General features: G+C 41.1%; 2 protein-coding genes across 2 annotated transcripts in view; one reads left to right on the top strand and one right to left on the bottom strand.

The window, feature by feature from the left end:
• Positions 1 to 1,225: 1,225 nt before the first annotated feature.
• Positions 1,226 to 19,712, bottom strand: LOC132512804 (basic proline-rich protein-like). Its single transcript, XM_060136722.1, has 3 exons — positions 19,587 to 19,712; positions 1,443 to 3,033; positions 1,226 to 1,280 (listed from the first exon to the last, which is right to left on the bottom strand). Exons 1-2 carry the CDS (start codon positions 19,710 to 19,712, stop codon positions 2,074 to 2,076), a joined length of 1,086 nt encoding a protein of 361 aa, XP_059992705.1. The 3' UTR covers positions 1,226 to 1,280; positions 1,443 to 2,073.
• Positions 2,239 to 21,057, top strand: part of MTUS1 (microtubule associated scaffold protein 1) — a 160,007-nt gene continuing 141,188 nt past the window's right edge. The window contains 1 exon segment of the mRNA XM_060136618.1: positions 2,239 to 2,328. The gene's annotated coding sequence lies outside the window, so the exon portion shown is untranslated.

The following is a 21,057-nucleotide window of genomic DNA, read 5'->3' as shown; positions in this document are numbered from 1 at the left end:
TTTTAATTTGCAGTTTTCTAATGGAGAAAAAAAATGCTAACTTTTTTTTTTTTTTTTAGGACAAAGGACCACAAAGTTATGTGGGGTTATTATCACCCTTAGTATTGTTCCTGGAGTCTGTAGCAGGTCAACATTAGAGTTCAGAGATCAAGAACATGGCAACATGCCCAGAACTGAGATGGAAAAAAGTCAGCAGGCCCCATTTCAAGCATATTTGCCTTGACAGCGTCCCAGATGATGTCCCTAGAAGGTAACTTCTGTTTTTATGTGGATGCAATTAGAAGCTAAGTTTCAGATTCCCCAATGGCCCCAAAAGCTGATTCTAAGTACTTAGGAGAAGGTTTTGTTTGTTTTTTCCCTTCAATCTATACCATGGAAAAATGAAGTAAAACAGGTTCTATATTTATAGATATAACTAAGCCACACAATAGAACTGTGGGGGGTTGGACCAAGTCACCTGGGTCACATGAGGGTTATAAAGATTAAATGGTATGTTTAACACCCCAGTTATTCTGCTTAGGGAGGAGGCATGTTGCTAAGTAGCATATTTGCCTGGTGACTTGCAGAAACACTGTCAGTGCTTTGTTTTATTTTGGGTTTTTTTTGGTGCTTTTGCATAAGAGAGAACCATTCAAAGGTGTTTAATGCTGTACCACTTTAAAAATAATCACAAAGGACTGTCATCATGTAATGGAATTAAAAGATTAGGAGTTAGGTTAGCTGGGTTTGTGCTTGCCCCTCACTAGCTGTGTGACCTTGAGCAAATCGCTTCACCTTTATGAGCTTCCATTTCCTCACTTGAAAAATGGAGGTAATAATCTGACCTATATACCACTGGATCTTGCTGAAGAACTAATGGAACACTGTGCACATGAAAAGGCTTTATAACAGTAAATGGCACTACATCTGTTAGTTGATCTGATATTGATAGTATAGAAAACTTGTCAATTACAGTATCCTCAGCTTAACTCTCAGAAAAAAACTTACTTCTCTTAAAAATCTTTTGGCAAATCCAAACCAGGTAATTAAACATTTAAAAAAAATTTCGACTCAAGTTCCCCGACATTTAATGGTTCAATAATGTTACATCCCTCGTAGGTGGACTAGCCCCTTTGGAAAAGCTTGGTATTAAAAATATGCCGATAGATGAAAATATTTTATGGGCCAAATAGACAGCTATGGTTGAAATTTGTTCAGTTTAGCAAAAAGGACGTAATTTGTGTTTAGAGAAAAGTGGGTCGGGCTTCGTTTCTGCCCCTGGTGTTCTAGTCTCCTTTCCACTTTTTTTTTTTTTTTTTTTTTTTTTTTTTAAGGATTGCTTTTTTTTTTTAACATCTTTATTGGAGTATAATTGCTTTACAATGGTATGTTAGCTTCAGCTTCACAACAAAATGAATCAGTTATATACATACATATATTCCCATATCTCTTCCCGCGTCCACTTTTTTTTTTTTTTTTCGCGGTGCGCGGGCCTCTCACTGTTGTGGCCTCTCCCGTTGCGGAGCACAGGCTCCGGACGCGCAGGCTCAGCGGCCATGGCTCACGGGCCCAGCCGCTCCGCGGCATGTGAGATCTTCCCGGACCAGGGCACGAACCCGGTGTCCCCTGCATTGGCAGGCGGACTCTCAACCACTGCGCCACCAGGGAAGCCCTCCTTTCCACTTTTTATTCGAAGATCTAACAGCTGGAGCTCATGGCTTTAACCTTTAATAGGTGTTTGCTGGTAAACCTCTTAAAAGCACGAAGATAGTACAGAGCGGGAGTCAGACACTCTGAAGAGACAATCACTGCTGGTTCCTTGCAAACCTCCACCCAGATAATTCTGCCACCTTCCCACTCCCTATCCCCACCCTGTCCTCCCCTCGCGGCCCTGCCCCATGCCGAGCGGGAAGCCAGGGAGCTGGCATGGAAAACACAGGTGGCAAGAGGGGGAGTAGGAGGCAAGATCCACTCGGCAGCAGGCCAGGTTTGGGGCCCCAGCTCCGGGCACGGCTGAGCCCCGGTCGCCCGCGGGGACCTGCGTGGTTTCGGACCTGTGGGGTCTCGGGCCTCTGTGGTCTCCGACCTGCGCTTCTACCAGGTGCGCAGGCAGCAGCCCGGGGCGCCGCGTCTTGCGTGGCAACAGGTGCATCGCGTCCAGGAACAGACGCCGCAGGCGTGGGGCGGGTCGGCACTTAGCCCGGGAGCGCGCGCGGCTCCGGGATTGGGACCCGGGAGCGCGAGAGGAGGGAGGGAGCTGGCGGGCGGGCCAGGCCCGCCTACCTGCGGAGCGGAGCCCAGCCGAGCGGAGCGGAGCGCGGCGGGAGCCTCCAGGGCCGGTGTCTCGAGGTACAGCCCCACGCGTCTTTCAAGTTTCTTGGGGCGCAGCGCCCTTGGCTGCCGCCTGGCCTTTGTCTCCAGCTGCGAGGCGCAGGCTGGGGCCGCCTGGAAGGGGCGGCGGCGGGCGTGGGGGGCAGAGGGGGCCGAGTTTTGCCATTTACAAGTTTCCCGAGCTCCCAGCCCTGGCTCCACCCCCGGCGGCCGGAGAGGCGGGGAGGCTGGGGCGCCCCGGACTCCGGGTTCCCGCCTGGCAGTTGCAGCGGCTGGTGGGGGCGGGAGTTGGCGACAAGTCGTGGGTCCCCAGGTGCAGGCGCTGCCCGCTGGGCACTGGTGGCACCCGGGCCTCCCGGGTGGGCCTGGCGCGACTCCGCCGAGGGTCCAAAGGGCGCCCGGGCTCGGAGTGCTGGTCTCCCGGCTCCCCGGGGGCTCGGGGTTGGCTCGGGGTTGGCTCGAGGCGCTGCGGGTAAGTGCGGAGTTGCGTCGATTGCCCAGCCGGTGCGCAGTGGGGAATCTCGGGAGAGTGTGGAGAGCGGACGCCCTGAACGCGACCGTCACAGGGTGCCGGACTGGCTCCGAGGGAGGGGGCGGGTATACTGGGACCTTGGGTGCCAAAGTTGGGGGAAAGATGGGGAGGCTGTGGAGGGCTGGTCTCACGGCGGGGAGGAGGGGGGAGCAGCGCAGCTCGTGCGGAAGGGACGGATGCGGATTACGTAGCTGTCACCTTGAAAGTGACCGAAGGCGTTTACTTTAGAGTTAGTTACGCAGACTGACAAGCCCGCAGCCGGAAGCCGCCCACCAGACACTTGACCCGCCTGGGCCCGTCCGGACCCCCCTGGGCCTGGCACTCAGTCTTCCTGCCGGGCGGTTCGCTTGGGCCCATTCTCAGCATAAGCAATCAGGGCTGAAAAGATGGCATTAATGAGGTTGCTGCAATTCCCAAGGTCCTCTCGCCTGTGTCTTATTACTTCCTGCGGTTCACATGTGCTTTTGTAGCTCTTTAGAAAAATGCACTCTTAACTAAGGTCACCTGATTGACTACAGTAATTAGTGGAATTAGGTGTTTACCTACCTTAAATAAATCTGTCCTTTTTTTTTTTTTGTCAGACATAAACTCTTTTCTACTAAGTTATTTATTGATTCTGACTTGGACTAATTTATTTTGGAGTAAGAATGGAGAGATTAATTCTTCATTTAGCCTGCAAAAGTTTCACATGCCCCATTAACTACTATTTGTTTCAAGTAGTCAGTGTACTAAGAAATCCAGTGTGTTTTGTTTTCTTTGTTTGAATAAAGTCTTAGGCGAAACGGGAGATGAAAGCATTTGTGTTTTGCCAGGTGATAGGAATTCAATCATCTTCACATTAAACCTTGAGCCCTTGCGCTGGAGGGTGAGCCTGGAGGGAAAGAGGCAGACCATCTAGGAGGCATGGGAATTAAAAAAAATGAGAGTAGCTCCTTCCTGGGAACCTATGACCTCCTTAGGGAGTTTAGATACACTTAGAAAACAGTGTGTGGTTAACCCTGAAAGGAATTGCATAGTTGGAATTGCAGTTCTGTAGGCAAACCTATTTTTCAGGGATAATTAGGGCAGGAAATGATGGGCAATTTAAATTGAACCAATGATGTCCTGTTTGTATAATGCTTTACAATGTATAAAGTGCTTTTATTGATTTTTTTTTTTCTCCCCTCAAGTACAAAATTCCCTAAGGAAAGTTAGGCTCTAGAGCACAGGCTCAGTAGTTGTGGCGCACAGGCTTAGTTGCTCCGCGGCCTGTGGGATCATCCTGGATCAGGGCTCGAACCCGTGTCCCCTACATTGGCAGGTGGATTCTTAACCACTACACCACCAGGGAAGTCCCACAGTATTTTCTTTATACTTGCTAACTATAGCAGATTTACTTATTACAGTATATAGTTTATATAAAACTATAACTGTAGTTAATAGTGTTGCATGATGTTTTCTTTTCTGCTTAACATATCATGAGAAACTTCCCATGTCATTACAGTTCTACATAATATTAGTGGCTACATAATACTACACTGTATAGATGTAACAATTTATTTAACCATTTCCTTATAGCTGAACTTTTCATTTATTTCCAATTACTATTATTAAATATATACTGATGCAACAAATATCCTTTATAAAACTTTATATATCTCCTGTATTTCCTTAGGGTGGAGTCCTGTGGAATACAGTTGATGGCTCAAAGATCTATTGATACAGAGTGACCACTGCTTCCAAAAAAAAAATGTTTTACCAAAGTTTGTTCCCACCAGTTCCCATTCTATGAGAGTACTTGTGTTACTGTATTTTGTTAATATGGAGACTCATCCTGCAAAGGAAAAATAATTATTGCCAGCCTTATAGGTGAACAGTGCTATCTCAATATTTAAATTTCATTTTTTTGATTCCAAATGATGTTGAATATAAAAAATCTCTAGTTATTTTCCATTTTTATTCCCTTTTAATTGAATGTAGTGCCCAGTTTTTCTCCTGGAGATACTAGTATGTTTCTAGTAATTCATAAGAGCCTTTGATAGTAAACTTTTGCCTTTCGTCGTGCAGATATTCGCCCCCCTCCAATTTTGTCTTTGTTTTATAAAGACAAACACTTAGCACATGTTTATAGTAGTTTTGACTTATAGAAGTTCTGTACTTTAATGTAGCCAAATCTGTTGACTTTCTCGAAAACAAAAATTTTAACTCTTCTGAATCATAGCCCAAGAATGATGTATGACAGTGGCACAAGATAACTTTTACAAGAATTCTCCAGAATTCTGAATTGGATTTTTTTCAAATCCATTAGGAGAATCTCCCTGTCTTGGAGTAGAGACTGTTGCAAAACAGATTGCTCTGTTGATGAGAGATAATTGTGCATGGTATGTAACATTAGGAACAACATTCTTTGAAATCTGAGAAGAAAGTTTTAAATCCCAGGGAATGAGCTTTCAGATCTGTTCTGTGATTATGTAAACTGGGCTCACAATCCATTTATCTTCAGTAGTTCATTTATAGTATTATCTTGTCACAATTCTTCTTTTTCTATTCATTATTGTAGTTTCATACTGAATTGTTTTTTTAAAAATGTTAACACTTTTTAAAAAATTTATTTTATTTTTTATTTTTTGGCTGTGTTGGGTCTTCGTTGCTGTGTGCGGGCTTTCTCTAGTTGCGGCTAGCCAGGGCTGCTCTTGGTTGATGCGTGTGGGCTTCTCATTGCGGGGGCTTTTCTTGGGGCAGCATGGGTTCTAGGCGCGCCAGCTTCAGTAGTTGCAGCATGCGGGCTCAGTAGTTGTGGCTCACAGGCTCTAGAGCGCAGGCTCCGTAGTTGTGGCACACGGGCTTAGTTGCTCTGCAGCATGTGGGATCTTCCTGGACCAGGGCTCAAACCCGTGTCCCCTGCATTGGCAGGCGGATTCTTTTTTTTTTTTTCCACACACACACACTGTATTTTATTTTTACAAGAGATAAATAAACCGACACCAAGCATTGCAAATGGATGACCACAATAAAAGCAACAATGATTGCAATTACCAAACACGAAACACACTCATACTACGTCATAATATTGACAATCCTCCACTGTAACAGCTCCTTTACTTTGCAGTGAAAATTGATTTGTATATTTTTTGCCTCTGAGTCCTTGTGGGATTTTGTTTTTTATTCAAACAGAAAGTCACAAAAATTATAATCATCCTCATCAGTTCACTCAGTCCCATGTAATTTTTTTTTCATCTTGATCTTTTGTTAGCACTTTTATGAATTCATCAGTTTTCCATTAGACTTCTGAAAATGTTTATTCATTCAGCAGTATAGTCAGTTATCAGAAACCTGTACTTGTCAGAGTCTTTTCCATGAATTCCTTGAAGCTGAAACCCTTTTATAGGAACATTTTTGCAAAAGCATCAGAGTACACCCAGAACTGTCTGTAAATGACAAAAGACTTAAAAATGACCAGGGTTAAAGTTTTGATGAAAGTTCATAATAATGCAATTGACAAGGAAATTTAGTTATTTCTGAGATATACATTTTAAAGTAATAACTAGAATTATGACTTATAACATTATACCAGAACATATAAGATTTTTAGAAATTTCATGTTATGTCTGAAGCATTTATATTAACATATTTCCATACAAATAACCCAAAGAAAGTTTTGTATTAGTTTTTTTTTTGTTTGTTTTTTTATATTGCAGGTTCTTATTAGTCATCAGTTTTATACACATTAGTGTATACATGTCAATCCCAATTGCCCAGTTCAGTACACCACCATCCCCACCCCACCATGGTTTTCCCCCCTTAGTGTGCATACGTTTGTTCTCTACATCTGTGGCTCAACTTCTGCCCTGCAAACCAGTTCATCTGTACCATTTTTCTAGCAGTAACCACTGCTCCAGCAGGGAAGCCCCATACTGAATTGTTGATATGAGTCTTTTTTTTTTTTCTTGTGAATTATGACTATTTATTTCACATGCCCCCCCCTTTGAACAACCACAACATAGACATTCAAGAAAAAGAAGAAAACAGTCTTCAGCTGATTCAAACCAGTGATACCAAAAGACTCACTATCTATTTATACACAGGATAACTATATTCTTAAGTAACCAGAGTTACTCCTACACCTTTCGTTTTCTTTTCCTTACCCATCCTCATCTCTATTTTTTTTGAACATCTTTATTGCAGTATAATTGCTTTACAATGGTGTGTTAGTTTCTGCTGTATAACAAAGTGAATCAGCTATATGTATACAAACATCCCCATATTTCCTCCCTCTTGCGTCTCCCTCCCACCCTCCCTATCCCACCCCTCTAAGTGGTCACAAAGCACCGAGCTGATCTCCCTGTGCTAGTAGCTGCTTCCCGCTAGCTATTTTACATTTGGTAGTGTATATATGTCCATGCCACTCTCTTCGTCCCAGCTTACCCTTCCCCCTCCCCGTGTCCTCAAGTCCATTCTCTAAGTCTGCGTCTTTATTCCTGTCCTGCCCCTAGGGTTTTCAGAACCTTTTTTTTTTTTTAGATTCCATATATTTGTGTTAGCATACGGTATTTGCTTTTCTCTTTCTGACTTACTTCACTCTGTATGACAGACTCTAGGTCCATCCACCTCACTACAGATAACTCAATTTAATTTCTTTTTATGGCTGAGTAATATTACATTGTATATATGTGCCACATCTTCTTTATCCATTCATCTGTTGATGGACACTTAGGTTGCTTCCATGTCCTGGCTATTGTAAATAGAGCTGCAATGAGCATTGTGGTACATGACTCTTTTTGAATGATGGTTTTCTCAGGGTATATGCCCAGTAGTGGGATTGCTGGGTCGTACGGTGGTTCTTTTTTTTTTTTAATAAATTTGTTTGTTTTATTTATTTATTTTTGGCTGTGTTGGGTCTTTGTTGCTGTGCACAGGCTTTCTCTAGTTGCGGCGAGCGGGAGCCACTCTTGTTTTCAGTGCGCAGGCTTCTTGTTGTGGTGGCTTCTCTTGTCGCAGAGCACGGGCTCCAGGCGCATGGGCCTCAGTAGTTGTAGCTTGCAGGCTCTAGAGCGCAGGCTCAGTAGTTGTGGCTCACGAGCTTAGTTGCTTCGCAGCATGTGGAATCCTCCCGGACCAGGGCTCGAACCTGTGTCCCCTGTGTTGGCAGGCAGGTTCTTAACCACTGCGCCACCAGGGAAGCCCCGTATGGTAGTTCTTTTTTTTTTAAGTTTTATTTTATTTATTTTTTTATACAGCAGGTTCTTATTAGTTACCCATTTTATACATATTACTGTATACATGTCAATCCCAATCTCTCAATTCATCCCACCCCCCCACTTTCCCCTCTTGGTGTCCATACATTTGTTCTCTACATCTGTGTCTCTATTTCTGCCCTGCAAACTGGTTCATCTGTACCATTTTTCTAGGTTCCACATGTATGCGTTAATATACGTTATTTGTTTTTCTCTTTCTGACTTACTTCATTCTGTATGATAGTCTCTAGATCCATCCATGTCTCTACAAATGACCCAATTTCGTTCCTTTTTATGGTTGAGTAGTATTCCATTGTATATATGTGCCACATCTTCTTTATCCATTCATGTGTCGATGGGCATTTAGGTTGCTTCCATGACCTGGCTATTGTAAATAGTGCTGCAATGAACATTGAGATGCATGTGTCTTTTTGAATGATGGTTTTCTCTGGGTATATGCCCAGCAGTGGGATTGCTGGGTCATATGGTAATTCTATTTTTAGTTTTTTAAGGAACCAGTATGAGTCTTTTCTTGATGTCTGATAAGATGTATATGTAATTTAAAATGTTTTCCAAATTAATTTTTAACAATACTCATAAACTATTGATTTGAAGGGGGAAAAAAAAAAGCGTTCCAGATTTCTCAAACTTGGGTTATCTTTCCATACATGGAAGCTTAAATATACCCTGAGGATGTCTAAAGACCTCACTAAGAGTGCACTCTCCGTAGGAGGCTGAGTTCCTGCCTTTCCCTCCCCATCTTTTTGAGCCTAACAATAAGCCATAGGCCCATATATGAGCTGTGAAGATGAGGTTGGTATGTGGTGTGTGTTTGGAGGTACTTAGAAATGGGCCCAGACTCTCTGGAGGTAGGTGAACCTAGGAGGAAGTGACCATCAGCACTTAGCTGGCAGCAGTGGCTTGTGGCCGCCGCAGGAGATAAAGAGTGACCAAGAATGAGTGATCCTGACCTGCAGGAAAAGAAGGATTAAATGGTTTGGCATGACATTAGCCAGCCTGAAATGTGGTACAGAAAAGCATGCTTTGATCAGGATTCTCTACACTTGGCTTGGGACAGTCCAATGTAACTAGGAACTGAGTTTGCCAACTTCTAACAATTTACTTCTAAACAAGTTTTATAAAAGATTGCCCTAATGGTAGTTTCCTTTTTTTTTTTTTTTTGGCCGCATCAGGCAGCATTCGAGATCTTAGTTCCTCGACCAGGGATCAAATCCGTGCCCCCTGCAGTGGAAGCGGGAGACCTAACCACTGGACTGCTAGGGAAGTCCCTGGTAGTTTCCTTTTTAAAATGACCTCAGTATTCTTTGAAATCAGCAGTTATTACTCTTCTGTGTGGGTGGTTATTCATGATATTAATGCATGACTTTTTCTTGTTCACTTGGCTCCAGATGAAAAAGACGTTTCCATTTTGGGGATGACAGATTTGGGGACTAATCTTTACTGTGTAGATAGATACAATAAAACTTCATTTTCATATACCATAAGTAACTTTGCAAGTTGTGATTGCCCTGATGTCTAACTTTTACACAATCAAGGAAGAAATGGTTTGCTCCACAAATTTAGAGTGTAAACAAGGTTGAACCTAGCGATATTTTACTTAGGTAAATAGCTTTCGAGCATTTTAGAAGTACATATTTGCATACAAGTCTGATTCCCAAACAGCTTTGTTTGTTCATTAAAGCTAGTAGGTTTTCCTTAGCCTTGTGTTTAAGTCCCATACTGAAGAGAAGTAAAAATGTATTTACTTAAAGATAAACTGTATTTAGGTCTTGCGAGTAGGCCCAGATCTAAATTAATAAATGTTTTTGTGTACACATTACTTACATGAGTAAAAGAAAAACCACACATCCTGCCTGTAGTCTAACCTAAAATTTTATTTCATTTTGAATTTGTAAAACTACAGATAGTTTTAAAGGCAGTTAAAGTTTCTTCTAAGGAAACGTTTACCTCTTTAGTAGGGTTGAATAGATTCTTCTTGAGCAGTGAAGGAAGATGAAGAGTGGGCCATAAGTTCCTCAAGCTAGCTAGAAAGGGCAGAGTGGTTGCGAGGAAATTTCTTCAGGTATTGTCATTTCGTTTGAAATTGTACTGATTTCACGTTTCAGTAAGAGCTGTGCTGAGCTGAAGGGCAGGCCTGGCCAGCCCCTTACTGTGTGCACACAGCAAAAGGAAGAGCCGAGACTAGGAAGAAAACAGCCAGGAACGAATCGGTCTTCTAGGTAAGGTGCCATGGAGAGAGGGTTTTAAAGCCATTAAATTACCTTATCATTCTTTTAATTCATGCCTTGTCAATTTATATTTAAGTTCAATGCAAAGAAAAGAAAATCAGTGTTTAGTTTGAGGGCGAGTCATTCATAATCACCCTGATCTTCTGCAGTTAACCAAAACATTTCAGGACATTTTGTGTCCTCAGTTGGCACTGAGGAAGGAGCCCCTCTGGGAGAGAGTCACACGTATCAAAAGAGTAGGAAGGAGAGGTGAAAAAATATATTCTTGTGTGAATAAACATATAGCATGACTAATGTTGATGGCAGTGTTCACGTTTGACTGTTGGTTGTTAACTCATCTTCTATGCTTTTTCTGCATTAGAAACTTGGTAATATTTAACTCGGGCATTATTTACATACACCACAATTCTGAAGGAAAAGTCAATATTTCTTCATCTTATTTCAGATAAGCAGGTCATATAATGTGTTCAGTGTTCAGTGACAAATGAGAAATTCCCTTTTATATTTGTCTTGTGGATGGTCTTGATGGCTGGTAACAATTAATGATATCCAGTTGAAACTGCATCTTTTAAAAACATAGTTCCCTTGTCTAGCTTCATGGAACAAAAATAGAAGGCAGTATAGATATAAGCAGTCTAAGATATGACATCCACACATGGACTCACCCCCTTTTCCCAAACTCTGTGTCAAGTTGATTGAGTTGTATTTACCAGAAGAGCTACCAGTTAAACCTCCCTGTGCTATAAAAAGTCTTTTTTCTTGTACAGTAAACTGCTACACTATAGTCATCTTATTCCTGGGCAGATTATAGAGTTGAACCATGTTTGCACACTTCTACTAACCTAATAGTCTATAATTCAAATGAGGATTTCAGATGTCTTGGTGGTGAGAGAGTAAGAAAGATGGGAGAAATGGGTTACAGAGGGTAAATTTTTTTATTAACCAAGAAAAATATGCTTGTTTTGTTGGTCTTCGATCTAGACCCCATTTTTTTTTTTTTTTTTTTTTTTTTTTTGCTGTACGCGGGCATCTAACTGTTGTGGCCTCTCCCACTGCGGAGCACAGGCTCCGGACGCGCAGGCTCAGCGGCCATGGCTCACGGGCCCAGCCGCTCCGCGGCATGTGGGATCTTCCTGGACCGGGGCACGAACCCGTGTCCCCTGCATCGGCAGGCAGACTCTCAACCACTGCGCCACCAGGGTAGCCCGAGGATTATGTTTTTATGTTAAGTGATGAATAAAAGGCATGAGTAACAGTCCTTGCTGTTGGAATCTTAAGTTTGATTTTCATCTGCCTCAAACCATGATTTGAGCACGTTCTACGGGCCAAAGACTGTGCAGGGTAGATATGGGGGAAAAAAAGGAAAACTGCTTCAGTTCTCAGAGGAGTCAGCCAGAAGAGCCTCCGCCATTGGGAAAAGGGCAGTTTGGGACAGTTAGTGTGTCCAGGTTACTAGACATATCCTCTTGAGTCGTTACCATTGTGTCATACATTGGAAATTCTGCTTACTACATTGACCAAATTTTGGTAGACATAAAGTTTTTTTTGACATTTTTGGTTATCTAAAGACTTCTGATCCTTAATCACTCTTATTCTTTTCCTTCTCACCAAATGATACTTAGCACTACAGTCTGTGGTTTCACTTACTTTCTCTGGATAAGCTTTTTAGTGACTTTTTCCCATGTCTTTTTATTACTTCTTATGAGCTTCTTGAGGATAGGGTTTAGACCTTACGATGCTGGGTAAGATTGTACTTTGAATAATTATTCGTACCAGATGTAGCCTGGAATAAATCATCTAGAGCTCTGAGCTCTGATGGCATGGAAGTTTGAAATTCTTTCTTCAGTTAGTCACAGCTACTAGAGGTCTTTTAAGCCTGAGATATTAATTTCCTCACTGCTTTTCTCGACTTTTCTCCTTGTCCTCTCTTGGTGCCTCTCCCCTCCATCCACCGTGATACACTCAGCAAGCAGCTCAGCCTGTCACTTCATGTCCCTCTGGAAGACAGTACCGTTAGGAGTTAGGGTCCCATAGAGCTGGAAGGCATGAGGCTCCCATTCCTTTGCAGTTATAATTCTGTTTTATTATGAGGTGCCATTCTCAGAACATCTGGCAAACCCACGTGCAAATGTACAGAATTAACTCCACTTGTGATCATTTAATTCCGCTCTCCATTTAGGCAGACAGTCACATGTTGACAGTTTCTCGTGAATAGAGACTTGGGCTGTTTCTTGTCTGGGGAAATATGTATTTACATTTTAAAGGGGGATTTAGATGAATTTTCAGTCTGGGATTGTTTCTCTTAATACCTTTAATATGATTTGTTTCAGAGTAGTTTTGCGTTTCTGTAGAACTTTTTGATGATTCACTAGAATTGCTGGTTATTGAATTTGATGTAGTTCTCAAGTATTGAATTTTGTGTTTAACGCTTAAAAAGTTCTGATGTGGCTTTACGGAAATATTAAATGACAACTATGCAGAGTGATTTACTAATTCATTTTAATGCCAGTGTAAGAAGAATGGGTCCAGTCAATGAAAAGGGAATGGAGATGGGAAAAATCCTGCATTTCTCTTTTTATGAAAAATACTTTAAGTGATTTTATATTGCAGATGTGACCATTTTTTCTCTTAGTTGTGACTATTATGTTAGAAAATGTTGGTTACATCTTGTTACGCTGAACATTTAAAATTTATAACTGTATAGGTACATAATCAAATAAAAATTGTTTTCTACTTATATGGTATATGTGGAAGCCTCCAGGGCTGATTATTGTTTTTTTGTCTCTGCTTGCTCTTGTTTTTATTAAAATTGGAATAATAAAACAAATAGAGGTATTTCAACCTTGAGCTAGATTTTGCTCACCCTGATGTCCATTATGAAACCTTGGGGGCATACTGTGTTATAGAACTGGAAAAAATGTTACTGGTATCCAGAACATTTGGCACAAGGATGTACTAGAGAGCGCACAGACTTTGAAGTTAGACCAAATAGGGTTCGTGTCTGAGCTCTTCAATGTTAGCTTCGAGGCTTTGGATAAGTTAATTCAATGCCTTTGTGCCCAGCTGCCTCTTCAGGACAGTGGGGATAATACCTGTCTCCTGGAGTTATTCTACCACAGTGCCCAATATATGAAAGGTATAAATGCTAATAATTTTCCTTTGTTTCTTGTTTTAAACCTCTTCTTATTCATGGATAGGAAGTTTCATTAATTTTCTCCACTCAATTTTGGGGGTGTTGCTTGGATCCTCTGGTGCTCTCTGTAGGGAATTAAATTCCAGGAACAGGAGCCTGATAACTTTCCTCTTCCTTAAAAAGAATTGGTTTATACCACTACCAGTTGAGATTATTCATTATTTATTCTTCAACTCCACCTTTGTTACCTCTTGGTTTTCTTGGAAGTTTGTGTTTAGTGGAGTTGCTGATTTTTGTTTTTATATTTGAGCTGTATTTTTTTTAATTAAAGTAGATACTTTCATCTTTGCTAAAATCTGTAAATTATGTTGCCAGTTTGCTGTCAGCACATTCTAAAAGCTCTCAGAATTGAATCATCACTTTGAACCAGTAAAGCGCTTGTGGATTGTAAAGTACTGCCATCCTCTGTTCTAATTTTTAACCTGTAACTTAGTCCAACAACATTCATATTTAAGAGTTTTGGTTTTAAAATGTTACCATTAATATATATAATTATTGAGGTAATGCTGAATTTTCATCTTTTGGACAAAGTGAAATAAAACAACACCATATGTTTTTGGAAAGTAACTTGTAAGTACGACATTAAGGACGTTTTCATTCAATTATCACATCAGCCCTATGAGGTAAACAGGGCAGGTTGTGAGAGCTCTGTTTTATACATGAGGAAATTGAGAAGCAGAACTCTTTGGATAAATGTTTTGTATTATGATGAGTAAGTTATGGAACCAGGACTAGGACCGAGATCTTCCCTCCTGGTCCATTCCCCACTCCAAATATGATACTGTTACTTGACCACTTCTAATGCCATAAGAAGTAATAAATCACTGTTGCTAGGATTTTCTTCATATTGCTGCTGCAATGGGATCAAAGGCACATGGTAGTTTGGAAATGTAAAATTTCAGATGACATAGCTTAGAATTATGGTTTGTTGTTTTTCCATTTTCTAGCCCCAGAACATAAAACAGAATGTTAAATCTTGTAAGCCATTATGATTAGTAGCAGAAATGGAAAATTGACAGTTACAGATCATTACAACAGTATATTACATTTCTATAAGAATTTATAGTTTTCAGACTGCTTTTTCAAAAAGAACCTAATTAGATTCCTTTGAACGATCATCTGAATCATTTGATTATACAACAATACATTGTAAAGTATACCCATTTTACAGATAGTAATGCAGGGTCATGCATGTTGAATAGCGACTAATATTTTTGTGAAACATTTTTTTTTCCTATGGAAGCTTTGAATCCTATTTCCTTATTTTAAGCTACATAGAGGCAGGTAATTCTTGGGCAGATGGAGTTAATCCCAGGTAGAAATTTAAATAGGAGGTGAGGCCTGTTGTTAACCAGAACTGGGAAGAGAATGTCCCATAAAACCACAGTTACGCCTTGGGTATCAACCATGGTTTCTAGCCCTAAAGGTCAACAGTTCTTATTACCAAAGTGACTTCGAAGGAATGTCTGCTGTTAGGACTTGGAAAGGAGGCCCCTTCAGGGAGGTTGGCTCTTCTTGGGCTGCCCCTGTGAGTTACATATGTACATACATTGACCTTCTGTTCAGGCACTCATATTGGCCAGTGGAAAGCCCAACACAGATAATCATTCTCAAGTAAAGGCTACAGGAAGTCGATGTTTAATGAAGGTTGCGAGATAAAATGTGAGGTGTTGACTTGTGTAACTGCACCCACACATAATGACACACACACGCACACACAGTGACATTTTTCAATTGGTCTTGGAGTGATTCAAATGGAAAATTATTTCCTTTTCGCCAAGTGGATTTTGAAGGGATATGGCAAGTGTCTGAAAGAGTCTAAACATGTCCCTGTTCATGATCATTTAACACTTTCAGGAAAAGATTTTATTTTAGCTTTGAACTCTACCCTGTGCACCTGGTCTGTCTTATTTCCCTCAAACAGCCTGGGCTATTTTTTGGATAATTTCTTTAAGTAGCTGTACATAATTCAGAAATGAAAAGGATGCACAGTTTTTACATCAAATCATTTCTTTAGCCCAGTTGTACAAAGCTTGACAGTGGCCTTTGATAGGCACTGTGTGTAAATGGTGGTTAGGTTTTAGTGATTTTACTTTCATAAAGACAGTCCCTTCTGTGTTGTCTCAGTACTATCCTGAGACTTTGTCTTATTGTTTTAACTCATTCTTTTTACTGATTTTCATGAAAAGGCTTACTTTTTGATGGGATTCTGAAAATTATCTACAGCATGATGTAATATCCACAAAAGTAAGAATTTAATTTTGTTTGCCTCCCTTATCAGGAATACTTAGAAGAGTGCTTTATATTTAGTTGACCCAAAAAATGTTGAAGAAATGCTGACTTAGACTGAGAGAGAATATTTTAGATTCTTGGGGGTCTGTTGGTTTGGTTATAGGCACCTGGTACATGATCCTGCTGACCTGCTTTTCAAGGCGACTGTTTAGGTCTGAAGCTGTAGTGCCCTATAGGGTCATGGCCAGAGACTTACTCCTCTAGGAGGGTCAAGGTGAATATGTTACAGTAAAATGTAAAAATCTCCATAAGTAGAGCAGGTTTGATGTCCATAAGATCAAAGGTGGTAGTGGGCATAGTCAGCCTTCAAGGTTTCAGTTGAGTAGGAAGGGTGAGTTGGAATGTAGATTATAGAACAAGAACCAGGAAAAACATCTCTCCCCGCACCCTCATGGAAAGGCATTTTATTTTAAATATAGCAGTGAGTACATGTCAATCCCAAACTCCCAATCTATCCCTCCCTCCACCCTTCCCCCCTGGTAACCATAAGTTCATTCTCTAAGTCTGAATCTGTTTCTGTTTTGTAAAGTCATTTGTATCACTTTTTTTTTTTTTTAGATTCCACATATGAGTGATATCATATGATATTTGTCTTTCTCTGTCCGACTGACTTCACTTAGTATGATGATCTCCAGGTCCATCCATGTTGCTGCAAATGACATTATTTCATGGCTGAATAGTATTCCATTGTATACCATATCTTCTTTATCCATTCATCTGTCAATGGACGTTTAGGTTGCTTCCATATCTTGGCTATTGTAAACAGTGCTGCAATGAACATTGGGGTGCATGTATCCTTTGGAACCATGTTTTTCTCTTTCTCTGGATATATGCCAAGAGTGGGATTGCTGGATCATATGGTAGCTCTATTTTTAGATTTTTAAGGAACCTCCATACTGTTCTCCATAGTGACTGTATCAGTTTACATTCCCACCAACAGTGTAGGAGGGTTCCCTTTTCTCCACACCCTCTCCAGCATTCGTAGATTTTTTGATGATGGCCATTCTGACTGGTGTGAGGTAATATCTCATTATAGTTTTGATTTGCATTTCTCTAATAATTACTGATGTTGAGATCTTTTCACGTGCCTCTTGGCCATCTGTATGTCTTCTTTGGAGAAATGTCTCTTTAGGTCTTCTGCCCATTTTTTGATTGGGTTGTTTGCTTTTTTGATATTGAGCTGCATGAGATGTTTGTAAATTTTGGAGACTAATCCCTTGTCGGTCTCATTGTTTGCAAATATTTTCTTCCAATCTGTGGGTTGTCTTTTCATTTTGTTTATGGTTTCCTTTGCTCTGCAAAAGCTTTTGAGTTTAATTAGGCCCCATTTGCTTGTTTTTGTTTTTATTTCCATTACTCTAGGAAGTGGATCAAAAAAGGTCTTGCTGCAATTTGTATCAGAGAGTGTTCTGCCTATGTTTTCCTTTAAGAGTTTTATAGTATCCGGTCTTACATTTAGGTCTTTAATCCATTTTGAGTTTATTTTTGTGTATGGTGTTAAAGAATGTTCTAATTTCATTTTTTTTTTTTTTTTTTTTTTTACATGTAGCTGCATAAGTAGAGCAGGTTTGATGTCCATGAGATCAGGCAAAAATGGTAGTGGGCATAGTCGGCATTCAGGTTTTCAGTTGAGTAGGAAGGATTAGTTGGAAAGTGGATAGTAGAACAAGAACCAGGAAAAATATCTTTATGTTCCAACCTGAATTAATGGATGTGTTCTGGAATACACAGTGCTGTTTATTAGCCATGTGATCTGTGAAAAAAATTTTTTTTAATTGAAGTAAAATTAAGTAACCTGAAATATGCTTAGCTTAAGTACACAATTATGAGTTTGGACAAATATGCACCTGTGTAACCAACACAGTAATCGAGGTATAGAACGTGTCCATCACTCCCAGAAAGTTCTTTCAACCATGCGAGCAAGTTGCTAGGCTTTGGTCATCAGTAAAGTGAGGATTATAATAACGCTTGCTTTACAAGGTTGTTGCCATTATAACAGTAGCAGCTAACAATTGTGTGTGAGTCAGAAAGTTTCCAAAAATTTCATGTAACTCTTAATCCTATGGGATGGAATGTTACTGTTATTTCAGTTTTTACAGATGAGGAAAATGAGGCCAAGATTATTTTTGGCTTGATCAAGGTGGGTAACCCAGTTACCGAGTAAATGTGGGAACTCTCCATGAGTAATGCCTGCCCTCCGTGTCTAGGCAGCTGTGGGTCTGTAGCTGTATAGAGCTACCAAATGTTAGTTGATTTTATTTCTGTGAAAAGGCGAGTTTGGAAAGAGATCAAGAGTACACATTTGAACTGAGTTTAATATCCATTGCTATTTATTAACTGTTTCTTGGGCAAGGTACTAAATGTCTGGAAACATCAGGTTTAACGTCCAGAAGGGGTGGAGGGATGGGAAGGAGGTGACTGTCATGGGACCTGTGTGTCCCACTGGGCTGTCAGCTGAGAGGGTGACTGTGAGAACACTCGGAGGACTTTCAAGTGCTACACGCTCCTGCCGTTGTCCTTATCCGTGGAAGAGGGAGCTGCCTGCTCCCCCATACTGGCCCCACACACTGGCTGACTGTGGGCGGACAAGTAGGACTTGACAATGTGTCAGGGAGAGGCAGTTCCCACTTGTCAGTTTCTCGGTGCCATGAATACTGTGTTTACACAGGATTTTCTGTCTCAGGCCTTTCTGACACTCAAAAGCCTCAGACAGTTTTTTCAGCTATTAGGTCAGCCTCACTCCACAATACTTGTCATTTTATTTGGAAAGCGTCTTTAAAGAGAATTCTATTTTGATTTTCTTTCTGAAAAGTATACCCTTGGTACAAAACAGTATGCGTTGGTTTGACGTGGGTGAATCCCTAAGTAATCCGAAGGACTGCAGGATGTGTTCTGGCCTGAACAGATTCTCTGGTGCGTGCTTCCATATTCCTGAAGATGAGCCTTTCCCATCATGTGTTTAAATGCCAGTGATTAAACATAGCCCTTAACTTCAGGATTTAAATTTGGTCAGTTCAAACATCCTCTTCAAGGCTGTTCTCTTAAGGATTGTTTTCCGCCCTCCCCAGTACACCCACTCCTGGGATGGTTCTTAATCCTGGAGGAGCGTTATAGCATCATAACATCACAGCAACGGGTGAGGGTCGTCTGGTCCAGGTGCTTCCTTTCAAGCTCTTGGCCTCTGCAGAGGCAGCTCATCATGGTTGGTCTTTAGGTGCCTCTGTCCGTGTGTATCCCATGGGGCTTTTTTGTGTGCTGGCTTCTTGGTCTCTGTTTTGACTTCCAGTGGAGGGGTAGAGCATACACTCACCCTTCCGTGAGCTGTCCAAGGCCTTTCTGATCCATTGGCCGTCTCAGCACTTCCTTTTGTGTGGGTCTTTCTGGTCCTCCCCTTCGATCTTCCTGGAGAGGGGGAAATAGCTCCTTGTAGCCCATCCGGCATCCTCCCTACTCTGCCCACCCTCCTCTTCCTCACTGCCCTTTTCATCTGACTCAGAGGTTCCTCGTGAGATGTTATGAACCAGGTGTGCTTGGTGACAAAATGTCTACCATGATATACTGAAGTGGAAAAGAACTGCAATGTACTAAGATTTTCATCAAGCCAATTTATATGATCTAAACTGAAAGAATGTTCTTTACTCTGCAATTATGTACTCCCTTCATTTCTGTGTTAAAATGTCCTTTTATAATGTGTTGGTAGTAGTAAAAAGTTATTTTGTCTGAAGTATCTTTAGTGACAGAATTAAAAGCTGGCTTCCCCAGGTTGTCTCTCTAGATTTTTGGAGGGGAAATTTTACTTGTCCATAAAGTCGGAAAGGCTGAGACACACTCATTGGCCTGTTGCTCATCTTCAGCCCAAGCTTCATCTCCTCCAGGGAGCTATGCTTAATCATGCCCTCCAGATCCGCAGCAGTGGGGTCCATCCTCTGGGTTCCCTTAGGCTGTGTCACTTCTACTTTTTTTTTTTAATATTTATTTAATTAATTTATTTTTTTGGTTGCGCCGGGTTTTAATTGTGGCTTGAGGGCTCCTTAGTTGCGGCACGCAACTCTTAGTTGCAGCATGCATGTGGGATCTAGTTCTCTGACCAGGGATCGAACCTGAGCCCCCTGCATTGGGAGCGCGAGTCTTAACCATTGCGCCACCAGGGAAGTCCCTGTCACTTCTACTTTTGCAGTTTTTGTAATTATTTATTTGTACTTTCTTGCCTTAACTGAACTACAGGCTCTTTGAAAACAGGGACTGTCTTCACCATTGTGTCCCTAGCAGAGCTGCTGGCACATGGTAGGTGAATAATGAATTTTGTTGAATGAATGGCAGCTCTTTTAGTAAAAGGGCACTTTATAGCAGGGATGAGGAAACAGGCAGGGTGGTGTGTGAAGTAACTGACCCTCACTTAGCTTCTTGGGACTGTTCTAGTGCTCTTGTATGGGTTTTTTTTTTTTTAGCTAATTGGAAGCTTTGAATATAATAAAAATCACATAAGGATTATTTCATGCCTTGAAAGTCTCTAGAATTAGGAGAATAGTTCTAAGGAAATTGGTACGGTTTAGATGGCTAACTAAAACATCTTACATTTATATGTTGCGGGGAACAGAGTTATTCTCAGCTGTAAATATGGATTAAGTGAAACCACACTGCCCTCTTGCTTGTAACAGCTAAGCTAGGAAGTTAGTATCCCAAAAGAATGATGTTATGTTATATATTCTGATTAAAATATTTTGTACAGGGGTTACAGCCATGCAGAGAAAGGCATGAATGGATACCGGAATTCTTCACTTAAAAAAATAAAACTGGGCTATTGAATTTCACAAATTATTTTGTGAAGCAGTCCTTTCCTGTTTTTAAGTACAGATCTTCATTGCATCCATCTCTGCTTTTAAACTCCAAGCCGGCCTGTCTTTGCCATCAGGGCCACAGGTCTGTGTAAAGGGAAGCAGTGGTCCTGGCCTCAGTCAGTTTGGAATTTGTTGACCACAACTGGGCTGCAGGTTGACGTTGAGGCTGGAGTCTTATTATTGAATTATTTCTGCTGAGAATTTATAGCTGAAGGTAATTATTTAGAGGTTTCTGTCTCAAAATTGACTTTCATGTACCAATGATTTTAAAGGCTGTCACAGGCTGTCATTTGATTGGGAGCCAGATTTGGACCACTTTCACGGAGCTAAAAACTTGGCATTAAACACGTTCACTTTAGAAATATAAAGCTAAACAGAGCCCAGCTTGTGAATTTCCAAGTTCTTCTATAGCACAACAATCTGCATATTA

This window comes from Lagenorhynchus albirostris, chromosome 21 (assembly GCF_949774975.1).
Source record: "Lagenorhynchus albirostris chromosome 21, mLagAlb1.1, whole genome shotgun sequence".
In the NCBI taxonomy this organism is placed as follows: Eukaryota; Metazoa; Chordata; class Mammalia; order Artiodactyla; family Delphinidae; genus Lagenorhynchus; species Lagenorhynchus albirostris.
Note: the sequence above shows the minus strand (reverse complement) of the source record. Positions and strands in the feature narration are given on the sequence as shown.

Bases quoted from the DNA above. Each gene is read 5' to 3' on its own strand.
- LOC132512804 (XM_060136722.1), bottom strand. From the start codon at position 19,712: ATGGACCCCACTGCTGCGGATCTGGAGGGCATGATTAAGCATAGCTCC. The intron at 3,034-19,586 runs GTAAAATTTCCC...TCAAGGTGACAG, and splicing joins CTTTCCGACTTTATGGACAA to CTACGTAATCCGCATCCGTC.